The sequence below is a fragment of the Urocitellus parryii genome, chromosome 10 (assembly GCF_045843805.1).
Source record: "Urocitellus parryii isolate mUroPar1 chromosome 10, mUroPar1.hap1, whole genome shotgun sequence".
Classification (NCBI taxonomy): domain Eukaryota; kingdom Metazoa; phylum Chordata; class Mammalia; order Rodentia; family Sciuridae; genus Urocitellus; species Urocitellus parryii.
Genome location: NC_135540.1, coordinates 35,529,230 through 35,550,369, shown reverse-complemented (window position 1 = coordinate 35,550,369; position 21,140 = coordinate 35,529,230). Strand labels below are relative to the sequence as shown.

The 21,140-nt window shown below is 31.5% G+C and overlaps 1 protein-coding gene across 3 annotated transcripts in view; it reads left to right on the top strand.

The window, feature by feature from the left end:
- LOC113200259 (follistatin-related protein 5) overlaps positions 1-21,140 on the top strand; it is a 737,045-nt gene that overhangs the window by 76,600 nt on the left and 639,305 nt on the right. For 2 of the 3 annotated variants that reach the window (XM_077803465.1, XM_077803464.1), the window contains exon 2: positions 7,283-7,313. In XM_077803465.1, coding sequence (XP_077659591.1) covers positions 7,283-7,313 — 31 coding nt within the window. Of the gene's footprint in view, positions 1-7,279; positions 7,314-21,140 lie in introns of all 3 variants that reach the window. The other variant, XM_077803463.1, reaches the window with a different exon arrangement.

Below are 21,140 nucleotides of genomic sequence, written 5' to 3'. Positions count from 1 at the left end.
AAGGTTGCAGTGAATGAAGTAGTTTAAGTCCCTCCTCACTTGTCAAGTCTGCTACCATTCTTCCCCGTACACTAAATCAATGGCTAAGTTCTCTTCCCTGAATTCATGCTTTGTAAACATTTCTTATTTATGGAGTATTTAAGCATTAGTAATTTATAATTACATACAATTGTACAGAAATGGGTTTTAACATTTACAATAAATATAATATCAGTGAATTTCAGATTACTTATCTATAGCTAAACTAATGTTAATATCATTTTTATAAACTTATTATGGCACAACTTGCTGCAAAAGACTTCACAATATCAAGATTTATTATGTGAGATTCTACCTACTTATAAATCATAACGGATTGAACATGCTTAATTTTATCAGACTTATATACACTTTGTGTTGTTACCTTTCTATGCCCAACTCTACTGTTAAAAGAACTCGTTATCCTATGAAATTTCTCTTTTTGTATATCATGTCCACCTTTTCAATAACCTAATAAAATCCGTTACATTATCTCTTCTCTTTATCTTAATCCTATTTCTAATATGTATTCATCAACATTTAAATGTTCTGAAATCTCATCAAATGATGGCAAGTCCACTGATATAAATTTCTAGCATATTTAGAAGATGACCCATACATATTTGGTGAAACAACAACAACAAAAAGCCCAAATGAGCTAAAACAAACACAATATCTTTATGAATTTGACTTTACATACCATCTCAAGGCTATCTTTTCTAGCTGTGTTTTTATATTCATTTTTTTACTGCTTCATACTTTTCTAAATCTTCCTCTCTTTCCCTAAATAGCTTGAAATTTATTTGTAAACCCAAAAGAACACCTAAATTTCTTAATGCAATGATTCCATCCAACACAATAACCCTATGATCATATTGTTAGACACAAGATTGTTGACCTCTGACAAGAATTCTGTACTATTGAAAAATTTAGGTGAAATAATATAATACTTTGGAGTCCCTGCAGCTCTAGTTTTTATTTCCTATAATTATTTTTGTCATGCGGTTTCTGTGTCCTTTTCCTTTTTTTTTTTTTTTTGGTTGTTGTTGGGTAATTTGCCCTTACATTTTGCTCATCATTTTTCTAGTACTTAGTTGTATATCATACACTTCTACTAGATGTTCTCTGATGATCTGACACATGTGTTGGTTATTTCAAAATTTACTTGTCTAATTGAAATATTGCTCATGAGTTCTAGACACAATAATAGTCTCCCTTCTTTTTTTTATTTATATATGACATAAGAAAGCATTACAATTCTTATTATACATATATGAACACAATTTTTCATATCTCTGGTTATATACAAAGTATGGTCACACCAATTCGTGTCTTCATACCTGTACTTTGGAAAATAATGATCATCACTTTCCATCATCATTAATAACCCCATGCCACCTCCCTTCCCCTTCCAACTCTTTCTCCCATGCTCCCTTTCTTTATGCCACTATGAATCAGCCTCCTTATATCAAAGAAAACATTTGACATTTGGTATTTTTGGATTGGCTAATTTCACTTAGCTTTATTTTCTCTAACTTCATCAATTTACCTGGAAATGCTATGATTTTATTCTCTTTTATTGCTGAGTAATTTTCCATTGTGTATATATGCCACATTTTTTTTTATCCATTCATCTATTGAAGGGCATCTAGGTTGGTTCCACAGTTTAGCTATTGTGAATTGTGTTGCTGTAAACATTGATGTGGCTGTGTCCCTGTAGTATGCTGTTTTTAAGTCCTTTGGGTATAGACGGAGGAGTGGGATAGCTAAATCAAATGGTGGTTCCATTCCCAAATTTCCAAGAAATCTCCACATTGCTTTCCATACTAGCTGCATCAATTTGCAGTGCCACCAGCAGTGTATCAGTGTACCTTTTTTCCCTACATCATTGCCAACAGTTATTGTTGTTTGTCTTCATAATTGCTGCCATTTTGTCTGGAGTAAGATGAAATCTTAGAGATGTTTTGATTTGCATTTCTCTAATTGCTAGGCTAGTGATGTTGAACATTTTTTCATATATTTGTTGATTTACTGTATATCCTCTTCTGAGATGTGTCTGTTAAGGTCCTTGGCCCATTTATAATCAATGGGTTATTTGGGGGTTTTTTGTTTGTTTGTTTGTTTCTTTTTTGATGCTTAGCTTTTTGAGTTCTTTATATACCCTGGAGATTAGTGCTCTATCTGATGTGTGAGGAGTAAAGATTTGTTCCCAAGATGTAGGCTCTCTATTCACTTCACAGATTGTTTCTTTTGCTGAGAAGAAACTTTTTAGTTTGAGTCCATTCCATTTATTGATTCTTGATTTTAATTCTTGCACCAAAGGAACCTTATTAAGAAAGTTCAGGCCTAATCCCACATGATGGAGATTAGGGCATAATTTTTCTTCTATTAGACACAGGGTCTCTGGTTGTATTCATAAGTTTTTGATACATTTTGAGACGAGTTTTGTGCATAGTGAGAGACAGGGGTTTAATTTCATTTTGTTGCATATGGAGTTCCAGTTTTCCCAGCACCATCTGTTGAAGAGGCTATCTTTTCTCCAATGCATGTTGTTGGTGCCTTTGTCTAATATAAGATAATTGTACTTTTGTTGGTTAATCTCTGTGTCCTCTCTTCTGTACCATTGGTTTACCAGTCTGTTTTGGTGCCAATACCATGTTGTTTTTGTTACTGTTACTCTGTAGTATAGTTTGAGGTCTAGTATAGTGATTCTACCTGTTTCACTCTTCCTGCTAAGGATTGCTTTAGCTATTGTGGGTCTCCTATTTTTCCAGATGAATTTCATGATTGCTTATTTTATTTCTATGAGGAATGTGATTGGAATTTTGATGGAATTGCATTAAATCTATATAGTGGTTTTGGAAGTATGTTCATTTTAATAATATTAATTCTGCCTGTCCAAGAGCAAGGTAGATCTTTCCATCTTCTAAGGTCTTCTTTGATTTCTTTTTTTAGGGTTGTGTAATTTTCATTATATAGATCTTTCACCTCTTTCATTAAGTTGATTCTCAAGTTTTTGAGTATTTTTGTTTGTTTGTTTGTTTTGTTTTTGAGGCTATTGAAAATAGGGTAGTTTTTCTCATTTCCCTCTCACTGATATACAGAAATGCCTTTGTCATTGTCACTGATATACAGAAATGCCTTTGATTTATGGGTGTTGATTTTATATCCTGCTATTTTGCTGAATACATTTACTAGTTCTAAAAGTTTTGTGGTGGAACTTTTAGGGTCTTCTATTTATAGAATTATATTATCAGCAAATAGTGCCAATTTGAGTTCTTCTTTTCCTATGTGTATGCCTTTAAACTCTTTCATCTATCTAATTGCTCTGGCCAGTGTTTCAAGAACTATGTTAAACAGAAGTGGTGAAAAAGGGTGTCCCTGTCTTCTTCCATTTTTAGAGGGGAATGCCTTCAATTTTTCTCCGTTTAGAATGATGTTGGCCTTGGGCTTAGCATAGATAACTTTTATGATATTGAGATATGCTCCTGTTATCCCTAGTTTTTCTAGTGTTTTTAACATAAAGTGGTGCTGTATTTTGTCAAATGTTTTTTTCTGAATCTATTTAGATGATCATATGATTCTTACCTTTAAGTCTGTTGATATGATGAATTATATTCATTGATTTCCATATGTTGAACCAAACTTTCATCCCTGGGATGAATCCCACTTAGTGGTGCACCATCTTTTTGATATATTTTTGTATTTGATTTGCCAGAATTTTATTGAGAATGTGAGAATGTTTGCATCTATATTCATTAGAGATATTGGTCTGAAGTTTTTGTTGTTGTTTATTTGTTTGTTTGTTTCTTTTAATGTGTCTTTGCCTGGTTTTGGAATAAGAGTGATATTGGCTTCATAGAATGAGTTTGGCAGTGCTGCCTCTTTTTCTATTTCCTGAAATAAATTGGACAGTATTGGTATTAGTTCTTCTTTAAAAATATTGTAGAACTCAACTGTGTATTTACCTGGTCCTGGGCTTTTCTAGGTTGGTAGGCTTTTGATGGCCTCTGCTATTTCGTCACTTGAAATTGATCTGTTTCAATTGTGTATATCATCTTGATTCATTTGGGCAAATCATATGACTATAGAAATTTGTCGCCTTTGGTATTTTCTATTTTATTGGAGTACAAGTTTTCAAAATAATATCTAATTATCTTCTGTATTTCTCTAGTGTCTGTTGTAATATTTCTTTTTAATCAGTATGTTAGTGATTCATTTTTTCTCTCTCCTTCTCTTTGTTAGCATTGCTAAGGGTCTGTCAATTTTATTTATTTTTCAAAGAACTAACTTTTGTTCTGTCAATTTTTTTCAATTGTTTCTGTGGTTTCAATTTCATTGATTTCAGCTCTGATTTTAATTATTTTCTGTCTTCTCCTGCTTTTGGTGTTGATTTGTTCTTCTTTTTCTAGGGCTTTGAGATGTCGTGTTAAGTCATTTATTTGCTTACTTTTTCTTCTTTTAAGGAATGAACTCCATGCAATGAACAGGTGTTGAAGTGGATTTTATTTCTTATTTTATGATTGATTTCTAATTTAATTCCATTATGATCTGATAGAATGAGGGTAGTAGTTCTACTTTTTTATATTTGCTAAGAGTTGCTTTGTGGCATAATATGTGGTCTATTTTAGAGAAGGATCCATATCCATGTGCTGCTAAGATGTATTCTCTCATTGAAGGATGAAATATTCTATATATGTCAGTCAAGTCTAAGTTATTGATTGTATTATTGAGTTCTATAGTTTTTTTGTTCAACTTTTGTTTGGAAGATCTATCTACTGATGAAAGAGGTGTGTTAAAATCAACCAAAATTATTGTGTTGTGGTCTATCTGACTCTTGAATTTGAGAAGAATTTGTGTGATGAATGTAGTTACTTTGTTGTTTGGGGCATATATATTTAAAAGTGTAAAGTGTTGTTGGTGTATGTGTCCCTTGTGCAGTATGTAGTGTTCTTCTTTGTCCTTTTTGACTGACTTTAGTGTGAAGTCCACTTTATTTGATATGAGGATGGAAACCCCTGCTTGCTTCCACAGTCTGTGAGAGTGGTATTATTTTTTCCAACCCTTCACTTCAGTTTGTGGATGTCTTTTTCTATGAGATGAGTATCTTGAAGTCAGCACATTTTTTTTTTTTTTATCCAATCTGCTAGTCTATGTCTGTTGATTGGTGAGTTTAGGCCATTAACATTCAGGATTATTACTGGGACATGATTTGTGTTCCCAACATGATTTGTGTTTATCTTTGGTATTTAACTATTTAATGTGACTTGGTTTCTCCTCTGATTAGATTTCCCTTTTGTGTAATCCCTCCCTCTGCTGAATTTTATTATTGTTTTGTATTTCCTCTTCTTGGAATATTTTGCTAAGCATGCTCTGAAGTGCAGGCTTTCTATTAACTTTTGTTTATCATGGAAGGTTTTATTTCATCACCAAATATAAAGCTTAGTTTTGCTGGATATAAGGTTCTTGGTTGGCATCCATTTTTTTCCAGAGGTTGATATATGTTGTTCCATGATCTCCCGGCTTTGAGGATCTGGGTTGCTGAGATATGAATTGGTCTCCCCCAATATGTGATCTGATTCCTCTCCCTTGCAGCTTTTACAATTCTATCCTTATTCTGTATGCTAGGCATTTCTACTATAATGTGTCTTGGTGTTGATCTCTTATAATTTTCTCTCTTAGAATGTTTTCACCATATATATGCATATATCATAGCTTCATATCTCTTTGAATTTTATTCAAAAATCAATTTATCTTTGCAGCTATTTCTTTAATTGCAGTCACTCCATTCCAACACTGTCACCTTCTGTGGCATATCTCTTTCTTAATAGAAGTTACACCATCTATGCAGTACGTTCCAATACATCCTAATTGATTTTTTTGTGTTTTGTTCATCTCTTAAAATCTTAATTACCCAGAATATGGCTTAGTATATTTAGAAATTGATCTGTACATATTTAGTGAGAGTGGATGAATGAAAGACTAAATGAATAAATGAATGTCAGAGTGAGAGTGAGAGCTAGAGCAAGAAAGAGAGAGAGAAAGAGGGAGAAGGAGAGAGAAAGAGCAAGAGAGAAAGGAAGAAAGATTCATTAACAAATGTCCCTGTGGAGAATTTAAGACTGCTAATCCTATACTGATTAATTAATAATGTATTTAAAAATACTTTTTATTTAAATTTTAGTTTAAGTGACCAACAGACACTGAATTAAAAATAAATCAGAACTAGAAAAATCAAGTAACTGCTGAAGAATAGACAGAATATAAACACAGATATTAAATATGTTAGTATGAGAGAATTAGAAGACAAAGTCTCGAAGTCTAAGAGAATCATAGCACTGGGTTAACTGGTTCAATAAATATATATTTTCCTATATGCATTTTTACTCTCAAGCTCTGAATCTGGGATTGTTTGTGATAAAATGCGCTCTCTCTCTCTCTCTCTCTCTCTCTCTCTCTCTCTCTCTCTCTCTCTCTCTCCTGTTACCAAAATTCATTGGCATTTATGCAACTCTGTAGTTCAGTATATATGTAATTTCAATTTCTTTTTTGAAGTATATTTGAAATTATTTTCAGTGTGAAGTCCTGAAACTTTTAAACAGAGTAAACTGTTCTTGAATCTTAATTGAGAAGTTAGAAAGTGCATAATATCTACTTTAAACTTGAAAGCAAGCTAATTCTTTTGGGGTTGCCTGGTAACTAATAAGGAATATGTCAAATTGAGAGACAGGTCTGACTGGAGCAGCCTTTGAATAAATAATAGAATTGTTGTGAATTTAACCTTAAATAACTGAGACAGGGTCCAATTCTAAGTTAAATCGAAGAAAAGACAGTAAAATTGTACTTTTTGTCATTTTAGTGGAATTTGCCAATATGTTTGCCATTAAACTGTTACTTTTACCAACAATTAATGATAAATATAGAGCAGTTGAAAGCAAATTCTGAAGACATTATTCATTATCTGTTGAAATTAAATGGTATGATTTAAAGCATTTAAGAGGTGTCACATATATATGTAATTTATTTATAAATTCATATTTATGTAACATATAGGTTTCTTAGAAAATTTATATCCACCAAGAATTATTACTAATGCAATAAAAGATTTTAAGTAAGTAAATTTTAAAGTGAGAATTGTATTATAGTGTTTCCTGGTTATGTGTAAATAAACATTTAATTAATTTTAACAATGATATTTTATATCAAACTGTTGACTACATACTTACTTAAAGAGTTTTAACTACTTCTGTTTTAATTCCAGCAGGAAAAAAGTCAAGAAAGTTCAAGAATCAAAGGTAAGGAATGACTACTTTAAAATAATAATTATATAAATTCATAAAACAAAGAAAAAAGATGACATGCTATTTAGAATATAAACATGAAAATAAATGATAATTCTAAGTCTTCAATGTGATTTTAAAGTCATTTGAGCTATTAGGAATTTTCCAGGGCCAAATGCAATTCTTTATTAAGATTTATTTTTTCCTTTACATGTTACCCTAGACCACTTTTACATTATTTTCTGTTTATTCCCTGTGTTGTTCTAATGAAATTACCCAATCAAGCATTGTCCCTATGAGGTTGTATTCTGTTACATTTATGGAATTTTAAAAAATATATCTCATGGAGAACTCATTATTGAGTCACTGTCATTTCATTTCATTTTTTATTTTAATTCTTGAAAATATTTATTTATATATCAAAAGTTGGTAATAACTCTTACTATGAAATAGTATACTCTAGTAAAGTCATAAAAAGACATTTTTACTTTGTTAATTTTGAAGTTCACTCATTTATATTATTAATTACTCATAGTTTTTTAACAAAATGATTCCATCAATTTGTGCTCTTGCTTATCATAATGATGGGACTTCACAGACTTTGGAGGTTTATCCTTCAGGCCTCTCCATGCACATGCTCATCTTTAATCTGCATTGTGGGCTTTCTTGTTTCCTTCCCTTCTCAAAGGATCAGGTTCCCAATTGAACTCCCTCTTGAATGGAGTTCAATTGCTACATTTTCCTTCCAAGCTTTTGGAAAAGAAAGGAGTATTTATTTTTTCTCAGAGTTCTAAAAATATTAAAATATAATAATTACGCAGTAGTTACTGAACTTAGGTGTGCACCTCAATTGGTGAAAGGGCAGTTATACTGTGATCATTTCTAGATAGGTGAAAATGCCTTACTTTCTTTTAACCAGTCTAAATAGCTGCCGCCTAGAAATTTATCTATACCTCATTACTACATTACTTAAGAATAAAAAAGTAATGCATTTAAGAAAAAAAATTGTGAGATTCTATTTTATTCAAATGAATTATGTTAAACTTCCCTTGTAGGGATTACCAAACTATATATGTTCATTTTCAGCAAACTGAAGTACAGCTTGTTATTTTACATGTTAAATTAACATACATATTTATTCTCAAAACACTACTTTTATATTTTAGAAGGGAATTTCTACTCCAAGGTGTGTTGTATAATCTGCATTTAAATTATACATATATTTGAACATACTGTACACATCTTCCTTCTCATGAAAGATCCAGTGTGTCAGGTTAATTTTAAATCATATTTGTAACTTAGTATCATATAAATAAGTTTAGTGTAGTTCTCTTTTTATATTTTATTGCTTTTGGATATGTAAATCGTATCCTCTAAAGTACTGTAAATTATTTTTTCCAATAACTATCTAGAAACATGTTGTATTTTACAATGTAATACAATGGTTGCATCTGGACTTCTTGCTTAGGTCTACTGAGAAAAGCTCTACATTTTTCTTCAGTTTGGGAATAATCTTGAAATAATATGTTATTAGAAAATGCATTTTAAAATATCAACATTGAAAAAAAACTTTAAAAAGCTGTTTGAGCCATGAAAACAATAGTTAATGTATTGATGATAAAGTTTCTAAAAATTAAATGAATGTTATATTTCTCAGAATAATTAATGAAATGTGAATTGTGTCTTTGTGTGATGTTATTACCCATTTTCAACTATTAATTCTCTGGACTTCCTGAGTAATTGATAATTTCATGTATCAGAATCCAGGTATTACATAGTCAACAATTTATACAGAGGATATTTTTAATCTTACAATTTCCTGCATTGTGTGTCTATTTCTATTTTTGCTTATGACAACAATCCCACCTTAATCATCCAGTGACCTAAAATTACATTAAGGTAAAAAGCACTCCTATGAAAACTGATCTCTTTTCTTCATGTACATAAATATTGAAATGTGTGGAAACATTCAACTCTGCCTCTAACTGGTTTACCTCTGAGACTAGCACATGCTCTTATTTTGAAACACTGTCCAAATCCATATTTTTTACATATTTTAAAATTTTAATTACATGAAATTTAACTGAAAAAAATGTACTGACATTGGTTTCTGAATAGATTTTAGTGTCTGGACTGAATTTTATTAAATGAGCTAAATCTACATCTCTATTTAATATGCAGTGTGGGCTGTATTGCTACAGGCTTGAAAGAAAGGGTCAGTATTCCAGGCAGCTGTAGTTAACACTATTCTTCAGTGATATTATGGACATAACATATTACAACATTATTCATTGCATTGAAAATACATTAATAATTTAAAAATTATTACTAGGAAATATTTCCATTTGAGTAATATTAATAAAATAGGAAGGCTAATAAATTAGCACCTGCCAATATTTTTGAGAAAAATACATAAATTTTGTGATTAGTTTATTCATTTATATCTAAGAGTATCTGTCCCGAGTTATCAGTGATAAAACAAGAAGATTTGTTGAAAATTTAAATGTGTTGTTTTTCAAATAGGACCAAATATCCATCAACTTTGTAAAGTTTAAAATTTCTAAATAGTTTAAAATATCTTGGAATCAGAAGTTTAAAAGTTTGTTAGTTTAAAATACCTGTTGAGATCAACCTCTCCCTCTTCCCTCTTCAATGAGCACTCTAAATTCTTCCCATTTAAATGCGATACAAATAAAATATGTTTCCATTTATGTTTGGGTTATTCTAAAACTCTACAATTAAAGGATATTGAACAGAAAGTTATTTCCCTAATGGCAACATCTATGTTGAAACTTTAATATTTGCATTTTGGTAAATGCCTAATAGATGTCATACACTGTGTTGAACATTTTATGTGCCTCATTTTTACTCTCAGTTATAAATTCAGTATTAATACACAATGAGAAATCACATCCAAAGTATTTCAGAACAAAATATTGATCTTTATTCTATTTTGAAATTGGTCACCATTTATTTAACCAATTACTTATTATAAATTAGGAAAATTTGGTGTACTTTTATTAGGAATGCTTTCTTCTATATTCATATATTGTGCAGACATGAATTTTAGTATTTTAATGTTACTCTTCTTTAATGACTTGGCTACAATATTGTCCCTTTTGGCCAATTTATATAGATACTGCTCAGTGATTTGTAATTCTAAGGAAAAAAAAACAAGAATAAATGTGGCATGCCTGTGTTCTAGGGGAAATATTTATGTTTTGTGCCAGGTTTATTTACTAAGTACTTGTGATCTTTGACAAGTAACAATTCCAGGTATACTTCATCTTATAGTAAATGTTAGCATAACATACACCATGATATCAAAGTCTTTCACATATCTGAAATTCTGAGGCTTTTAATTGTATAGGGACACTGGACAATGCTATTATTGCAAACTTATCTTTCAGAAGTCTGTAATTCTCTATAGATTCCAGATGACAATTTATATTATATACATTGATGTATATGAAAAGGGGTAGCTTGCAATTGTTCTAACTATGGAGTAAATGTATCTTATATAGTGAACATTAGAGGAAGTCATACCTAAAAAAGTTAAGTGTGTATTTTGGACAATAAATAACATTAAAGAACTATCTCAGATTTTACACACACACATGTATATACACATACACATGATTTTTCATTTACTTTTATACAAACGTGTCAGATTCTCCTTTATTTCCTGTATAAGAAATACAAGGTTGGAATGCTAAATTCCTAATTCACATTTACTAAATACTCAGAGTTCTTTTCACTAGAATATTTTCACAGAGTATATGAGTTTGGCTGACTCTTCATGGTCTGGTAGCTTGTCAGGAATAGTGACTAGATATGAATGAACCTTTGGATTCTTATTGCGTAAAGTAATTGGTTACATTATTTTAATTAATGTTTTTATGTTTTAAAAATACAATATAACTAATGACATCTGTCACATCTAAAATGGAGATTATTAAAATTACCTGAAATGCAGTCAATTTAGTTTTAATGGCTTTCAATATCATACATTGCATTATCAGGCTTTTTGTTTTTCAGACTAGAAAGTTGTTTGCTGACAATAAAATTATTTGCAGGACTTATAAAAATTGTGGCTTTTATGTTGTAATCAATACTTATAATCCTTAGGAAGCTCAAGTAATGACAAGACAACAAAATATACTACTAGAAAATGTCAACCAAGGAATTGATAGTTTCTTTATTTATTCATTTTTAGTCAACAATAATTCCCGGTAAATTCCAGACAGTGTAATTATGGAAGACAACAATTTACATAATTGGTTATATGCTTTTTGGGCCATAACAATTATATTATGTAGGATCAATTCTATTTTTCCAGATTTCCACTCCAGTCTGCCTATGCAAATGAAGGATGAAAAGATGATCAATCCTGATTGGTCAGTTTTATATCAATGAGGGCTACAACCATTCCTGTTTTAAATGGTTGATACTTATGTATGACTTTTGGTGGACTTCATTGGTCCAGTCTTAGCAGCAAAACGAAACTTTCTAAGAACTGTTTTCCTATTCATTGAAAGAGGAACATTCCTCAGCAAGAGCCATTAAACTCAGTTTGTGGTATTCAGAGGAACATAGAGTGTTTTTGTAACCCCACAATTAGAAAATGGCTATCAAGTTTCATTTTGAATTTTAGACCCAGTAATACACTTAGGAACTATTCAGGAGATTCAGTTTTTCTTAAAGTTCTCAGTAATATATAACTTCATAAAAGAAAAATTAATTAGTTGAGATATATTCACTGTCAATAATCTAAACAATGCTGCCAAATGCCTTGCTAAATTAAATTCAAGAGGTATAGATTTCAATGATGATTTTTTTCATTTTCTTTAGGAATTAAGGTAATATTCTTATTCTTCTTTTAATAATACAGCAAAATAAATTGTTACAATTTTAAATGATCTTGAAGAATGGCCTTGTGCCACAACAAACAGGAAGACAAACATCCTTCTCTATGTAAATGATTCTGTTATCATCCAGCACAAAGTTTTCCTAAATTAACAGATCATGTTTCTCCTTTATGCCAGGAAGGGATCAATTTACATTATGCCAAACACATCATTTTTACTCCATTTTTCTTACATTCTTTAGTTTTCCACAAGCTTCCAATAAAATATTTCATCCAGTGGGTAATTTAATTTCCAAATGATTTATTGTGCAGGTCAGTTACACAATGCTATTTAAAAGATGAAAGGATATAATTGAAATTTGGTGATGTTGTGGGGAAATAACTGGATTTAATTTTTTTTCTAGTAAGTACTGATTTAATGCCATGATATCAAATTTTTGAATGGTATAAATGTGCTTAAGAAGGTTTTTCTTCATATAATACAGAAGTTTTTTCAATTACAAGCCTACATTATTGATTTTTCTTTTAATCACCAAAACAAAACTTTATTTTAGAATAGTCTTTTAACAGATAAATGAATATACAGCAGAGATTTTTTTAAAAAATTATAAAATGTCTCTTAAAATATTTGACTATTTCATTTCAAGAAATACCATTCTTGGTGGGATTGTAAATTAGTATAACCACTATGATAATCAGTATGGAGAATTCCTCAAAAGATTAGGCATGGCACCACTGTATGACCCAGCTAAAAATAGATCAAGGAGCTTGATCTACATACATACATATCATACATACAATCAATCAACATACATACATACATACATACAATCAATCAACAAGTACATGAAAAAATGCTCACCATCTCTAGCAGTCAGAGAAATGCAAATCAAAACCACCCTAAGATACCATCTCACTCCAGTAAGATTGGCAGCCATTAGGAAGTCCAACAACAACAAGTGCTGGAGAGGATGTGGGGAAAAGGGTACACTTGTTCATTGTTGGTGGGACTGCAAATTGGTGCAGCCAATTTGGAAAGCAGTATGGAGATTTCTTGGAAAGCTGGGAATGGAACCACCATTTGACCCAGCTATTCCCCTTCTCGGTCTATTCCCTAAAGACCTAATAAGAGCATCTTACAGGGACACTGATACATCGATGTTCATAGCAGCACAATTCACGATAGCAAGATTGTGGAACCAACCTAGATGCCCTTCAATAGATGAATGGATAAAAAAAATGTGGCATTTATACACAATGGAGTATTACTCTGCATTAAGAAATGACAAAACCATAGAATTTGGAGGGAAATGGATGGCATTAGAGCAGATTGTGCTAAGTGAAGCCAGCCAATCCTTAAAAAACAAATGCCAAATGACTTCATTGATATAAGGGGAGTAACTAAGGACAGGGTAGGGACGAAGAGCTAGAGAAGAAGATTAACATTAAACAGGGATGAGAGGTGGGAGGGAAAGGGAGAGAGAAGGGAAATTGCATGAAAATGGAAGTTGATCCTCAGGGTTATACAAAATTACATATAAGAGGAAAGGAGGGGTAAGAGAAGAATAATACAAGTGGAAGAAATGATTTACAGTAGAGGGGGTAGAGAGAGAAGAGGGGAGGGGGGATAGTAGAGAATAGGATAGACAGCAAAATACATCAGACACTAGAATGGCAATATGTAAATCAATGGAAGTGTAACTGATGTGATACAGCAATCTGTATACGGGGTAAAAATGGGAGTTCATAACCCACTTGAATCAAACTGTGAAATATGATATATTAAGAACTGTGTAATGTTTTGAACTACCAATGATAAAAATTAAAAAAAAAGAAAAAAAAAGTCAAGAGTCCTGAGTTATGACACCAAAAAAAAAAAAAAGAATTAGTCACTGTACTATGATGACACATGCATACCTATGTTTATAGCAGCACAATTCACAATAGCCAAACTATGGAATCAGCCTAGGTGTTCCATCAAATGGATAAATGGATAAAGAAAATGTGGAGTTTTGTTCAGACATAAAGAAAAATGAAATTATGTCATTTGCAGGGAAATATAGAGAACTAGAGATCACTATGTTAAGTGAAATAAGCCAAACTCAGAAGGTCAAAGCTTACATGTTTTCTCTCATATGTGGAAGCTAGAGAGTAAAAAAGAAAAAAAATGAGAAATCAGGGATCTCATGAAAAACAAAAGGAGAAGAATAAAGGGACCAGAGGGTAGAAGACAGGGAGGAAGCAGGTAAGTGCTGGGGAGTAACATTGGCCAAAATTATATTGTTATATTCTGAGCATGTATAAATATGTTGCAACAAATTCCATCATAATATATAACTGTAATGCACCAATAAAAATGTGGAGGAAATATAAATATTAAGTATGTATGTATGATTAAATCGATTGATGTGGGGGAAAAAGCAAATATTATTAGCTGAAATTTGTTTGATTACTTCATTTATTTAGCTTGAAGTAATAACTTCACTTATGATGGCTAACTTTTATGAAAGTGCTCTTCTTAAAATGCTCATATGACCTTTACTTTTTTTTTTTAACAAAAGCACCTGAGAAAAGGAAAATAGATGTTTCATCAAAAAATATACTCCTTTTCCAAAAGGCCACACCACAAAAGGCCCCTTTTAATTTTTTTTTCATTTACTAATGAAAAAAAATATGGTCTATCACTTTTCCCTTTTTGTTTTGAGTATTCAGGCACTTTAACATAACTTTTTATTCTATTAAAGAAAATATATTTACTTGGGTCTTTGGAATACAAATGTCTAGCTTTTTCTCCAAAGAAGTTTGCATTTAATATCATTAACTTTAAGTATTTTTCATGTTATTTGAAATTTTGCTTTAGAAATATGTAGAATAAATTTTATATAAGTTGTTTTGAATTCTTTAAGTAATACTATATTTACTATATTCAGTGGTTTCTCTGACTGTAAGTATACATATACTTTTTGTCTAACATGGTGCATTAGGTAGTTTTACCTATTATGTCAATTACCAAGTAATTTTCCTTTAAAATAATTGTAAGATATATTTCACAGCTTTAGTTCATTACATAAACATATGTATTTTTCAGTTTCTTAGATTATATGTAAGCACTGATAATACGCATGCCATTCTACTAAAATTGATATTAAATTTTTGGTACATGCAGTACTTATCCATAAAACATTGGAAAATGAGTAGAATTATTGTTCAAATTTGTACTGTGCTACTGCAATATTTCTACATAAGCTTATAGTGTTGCTTGACTTTGCTTCATCAATCACTTCCAGGGTATTTAACCAAGGATCCCTTCCCCTATCAACCACCTTTCAGAAAATATTACCTTTCAAAGCATTAGAATAACAAGAACCACATCTTCTGAGCAGCACTGATTTTTACAACACTTTTCAGGATATATCATGGTGTTTAGACTTCACATAATTAGACTCAATGATTTATCCTTCAGTTAAGATCTCTTAATTATCTTTCTCACCCTACAATATAAAAAAGATATATTGGCAGAATGCTGATTTTAGTATTAAATGAAGTAAAACATCTTTTGAATATAAGGAAAAGCTCTTTTTTATGTGAGTTCTTATTTTCATATGTTTAGAAATGTTTGTGATCATTTTTTAGTATTCAGTTGTAACAGTGCCACACTACATAGAAGACTGATACTGATGTATAGGAATGACATTGAGAAGAACTAGGAAAAGCCAAGTGGTTTTCCAATTTAATAAACTGCAAACATTTTCTTCCACCCTCTGTAAATATTATCCCATTGTTTTCTGAACACAAACAGAGCAGTGACAAAGAACTACACAAGGATCAACTTGAATTTGCTTGGTGCTTTAGTGCTCAGGCTCTACATCCAGAGTACATTTCAATCCTGAGTCAAACACTCAATATCCATGTGAACAGAAGAAATTATTTGGTCTCAAAGTATACCATGTCTTCATCTGTGAAAAATGGTTAAGAATAATTCCTCCTTGGTAGGCTTATTTTGATGATCAAATACAAAACACTTATTAATAACTGAAAATTCTGAGATTTTATCTTCTTCACAAATTAACAAGTTAGCCTCACAGTTTCAGGAATGCTGGCAGAAGAAATGAAGTTCCTATGTCAGAGACAAAGAACTATTTTTCACTCATAACTGTAACAGTAGCCAAAGTATCCGCATTTGTGCCAATTCCACAGTGTGATGAGAAGAGAGCCAGATGATGCCTGCATATGTGGTAGTTTGCTTTAGAGGAGGAAACATCCATTCTCTCCAATCTAGCTTAAGAGACCAAGATATGTTTAAATGGACAAGAAGTATACCTGATATTTACCCTGTGGGGAGAAATAATAAATGTCTATGCTAACAAAACAGTAGATATATGTGGCAAATTATGTGTCTATCTAAAAATTACCATTATTAGCCTTTTGTATATGAAAATTCCACAAAGTTTTAAACATATTGCAATAGTTTGAATCTTGAATGACTCTCCAGAGGCTAATATGTTAAAGCATTCTTTTCCAGGGTGATACTATTATGAGGTGATGGAGCCTGTGGCCGGGGGGGGGGGGGGGGGGCGCCTAGTGGGAGATATGAGGTCCTGGGGCCTACCCTTGAATGAGATTGAGACCTCCGACTCTTGCTCTTTCTATTTTGCTTAATGGCTTGTGATGACAATAGTAGTGATCTACTAGGCCTCCTGGCCTTATCACAGGTTAAAACAATGGACTTGAACTTCCAAAACCATAAGCCAAAACAAACCCTTTTAAAAAGTTTCCTTATTTCATTTCATTTCTTCTTCCCACCCTCTTTCTTTTAGTGATACTAGGGATCAAACCCAGAGACTCACATGTACTAAGCACATTTTTCTTTATAAAGTAATTATCTCAGACATTTTATTATAGTAAAAGGAAGCTGACTAGGGGCTGGGGTTGTGGCTCAGTGGTACAGTGCTCGCCTGGCACATGTGAAGCACTTGGGTACAATCCTCAGCACTACATAAAAATCAATAATTAAAATAAAGGTATTATATCCATCTACAACTAAAAATGTTTTTTAAGAAGCTAACTTATACACATCTACTTAAATATTTACAATAGACATTCAGTATTATTCTTTTGCAACTGTTAATGAATATTCTTAGTTTTCAAGAATGTGTGCACACACACAAAAAAGAATGTGTGCACACTTTGTGGTGAATTTTGTGAATTTATGGTTTACTCAATAATCCTACTGAAGAAAAATTGCTATGTTTAGTTCTTTATAGATTTTCTATATAATCTGATGAATTAAAAACTACATTTCCCAGATGCCTTTGCAATTAGTCTTCTGTATGTTCTTTGGGTTTTTCCCATCAGATGTATGTAAGAAGGGCCTTTTATGGTATGGCCTTCGGGAAAGGGAGTACATTTAGGTGTTAGACATCCAGGTTTCCTTTCACAGGTAATGGCAAAGGCAGTGTGGTTCTGAAGTCAGAGGATAGGATGACAGCTTCCTTATGTAGTTAAGTTCTAATAATGCAGAGGCAGCAAATCCTTTGATGTCCCAGTTCTGATAGGGCTTTAACGTCTGTTTCTAACAGCTTAGTAAACAGCCTTTTCTTTAATACTGTGAGCTGTTTTCTATACCTCTTAATAGATCTCTTTTACCAAAATTAAGGAGTGTACAATCTATTGCCTGTGACAAAGAACTTTAATCAATTCATTGCTTACTCAATTATTGGATTATAGCAAACAGGGATCAGGTAGGAAAAAGTAAGTAGCAAAGGTAATATCAGAAATTTTTTACTTGATCTTTGGGAAAGACTCTGGGAAGAAAACATCTGCAGGGCTGATGCTTGCAATGTACAGTCAAGAAGTATAATAGGTTTATTCTAAAGAGTAGAGCAAACATACACATTGTTCAGACTCATATTAAACTAGATTGTACAATCTAATGTGAAAGTATAACATAACAAGTTCTTAGGGAAGATATGATGTCTAATAAAGTATATAATTTACTACATAAATTTACTATAATAAAATGTCTGAGATAATTAATTTATAAAGAAAAATTCAGTACCAGACTCTGAGGATATAGTAGTGAACATTATAGAAAAATTTGTCTACCTTCCTTGGTCTTAGATTTCAGGTTCTAGGCAATGTGCTCATATCAAAGAAGAGTTTCTTTTTCCAAAATTAACTAAAATTTCATAAAAATAACAGTCAATTTTTCTCATAAACACTGAAGCCACAAGAAGTACCTTAAGTTTACCCTCAAATTTCTTCTCAGTGTATCGAAATCATAAAAATTAAACAGAGTAATTTTCATAGAAAGAAAAGAAGTGATGTCATCTATTGTCCCTATTTAGTCTTCATTCGTGCTTTATTCTGTCATAGATATGAACTGCCTTGGCTTTAGTGGGATTATTTAGAACACATAGCAGTCTGTCTTATGGTTTAGTCCCCAAAGTGCCATTACTTTTCATGGTTTCCTATTCAGTAATCCTATGTTAATCTACAAATTGTTATTCTCTCAGGAATACAGAATAGTAGACATTATCTACTAGAATATACAATAAATATATTTTTTTAAAGAGAGAGAGATAGAGAAGAGAGAGAGAATTTTTTAATATTTATTTTTCAGTTTTCGATGGACGCAACACCTTTATTTTATTTTATGTGGTGCTGAGGATTGAACCCAGCACCCGGCACATGGCCAGACGAGCGCTTTACCGCTTGAGCCACATTCCCAGCCCCATGAAATAAATATTTAAAATTTTTTAAAAATCTGATTTAGGGGCTGGGGTTGTAGCTCAGTGGCAGAGCGCTTGCCTACAATGTGTGAGGCACTGTGTTCTATTCTCAGCACCACATATAAATAAATGAATAAAATAAGTGTCCATTGACAACTAAAAAAGCATACTTTAAAAAGAAATCTGATTTAGCCAGGCATAGTTATGCATGTCTGTCATCTCAGGGACTCAGAAGGCTGAAGTAAGAGAATCACAAGTTCAAGATAAGCCTTAGCAATGAGACCCTGTCTCAAAATAAAAATTAAATGGGCTGAGGATGCAGCTCATGGAACAGCACCTATACGTTGAAAACCAAGTAGCACACACACAAAAAATTTGGGGTATGAAGAATATTTGTAAATTTATATATATATATATATATATATATATATATATATATATATATATATATTCACACACAATATATATATAATTTTTAAATATTTGTAAATTTATATATATATATTCACATACAACATATATATAATTTTTAATAAAAAGGTCAAAATATAATGGAGTCACCATTTTTGTTTGCAGTGTTAGGGTTTGAACCCAGGGCCTCATATATGCTAGGAAAACCTGCTGACACTGAACTACTCCCCTAAACAAACATAGTCACTATACAAAGTAATGGTAGGGGATGCAGTTGTTGCTCAGTAGTAGAGTGCTTGCCTAGCATTTGTGAGGCACTGGGTTTCATTTTCAGCATCACATAAAAAAAATTAAGCAAAATAAAAGCAATGTGTTCATCTACAACCAAAAATATTTTTAAAAGTAATGGTAGGTGTGATTTATTTACTATTTTTTACTAGGGTTTTTTATTGTCATGCATGTTGTAAAGAGAAAATACAGTATTTATCGCTACCTTAGAATGTATCTTCAACTTAATTTTTTCAGCTTATAAAATCTTGACAAAAAGCTGGGAGAAGTAGGAATAATTCTATATAAAAAGATAATGAATCTTGGCAATTAAGTAACTTGCCTAAGATCATGCAGCTATAAATACTTAAGCTAAATTTAATTACTTACTTTACTTGGAATTTTAATTCTTAAAATAATCCATATGCATCCTTTTGCATATGTAATGCATTTAAATCTTTCTAAATCAGAATAAACCTATATGAAAGCATTTTAATCATTTAAAGTTATAGTAACCAAGATAAACTACATTGTAATATAGAGATGTCCTATCTTCTAAAAATTTATATAAATAAGCTAGTGATTATTTTTGGTTATGTAATACTAAAGTTTATTTTTGAAATGTTTTAGTTTGACACAAAATTGTACATATTTATAGGATCCTATATGGTGTTTTAATAAATGTACACACATTATATAGTGTTCAAACCTTGGATATCTTTATCCTTAAATATTTAACTTTTCTTTGCAGTAGACTCTTCTGATATCTTCAAGTTTTTGTAAAATATAAAGTGTATATCATTTTTCTATAGTATACATTGTGAAATGGCACATCAGAACTAATTTGCTATCCTAATTGCAGCTTTGTACCTGTCAACCAACATTTCTTCATTCCTCTCCCTGGCCTACTCTGCCAAGCCTGTGATAACCACTGTTCTATTCTCTATAATAAGGCATAAGATTATATATATGTATATATACACACACACAGCTACATACATAATATATATAAAATCATATATATCATATCATACATATATGATACTCAAGAATATGAATGTGGATATATATATATATATACACACACACACACACACACACACACATATATATTTATACACACACGTAGGCATCAGATATATAGTTTATCTGATTAATAGTTTGCAAATATTTTTTATCATTATAGTTTATCTTTATACTCTTGTTTCTCTAGATTTCTTTTTAGCTTGAGTTAAACCCATCAGTTTATTTGTGGTTTGGTTTCACATTTCTGGGGTCTTGTCCAAAAAATCCTTACCTATCTCAATTTCCCATAATATTTTCCACATCATTTCTCCTACCAGTTTCATAAATCCAGATCTTAGATTTAAGTCATTAATCTATTTTGTGTTGATTTTTGTAACTGGCAAGAGATACAAGTCCATAGTTTCCTTCGTGCACATGTGAAGGGCCAGTTTTTTAAGCACCCTTTATTGGAAAAGCTGTCTATCTGAAGTGTGTTCTCTTAGCACTTTTGTCAAAGATCAGTTGGCTGTCCCTATGGTTCCTTGTTGATTTTCTATTCTG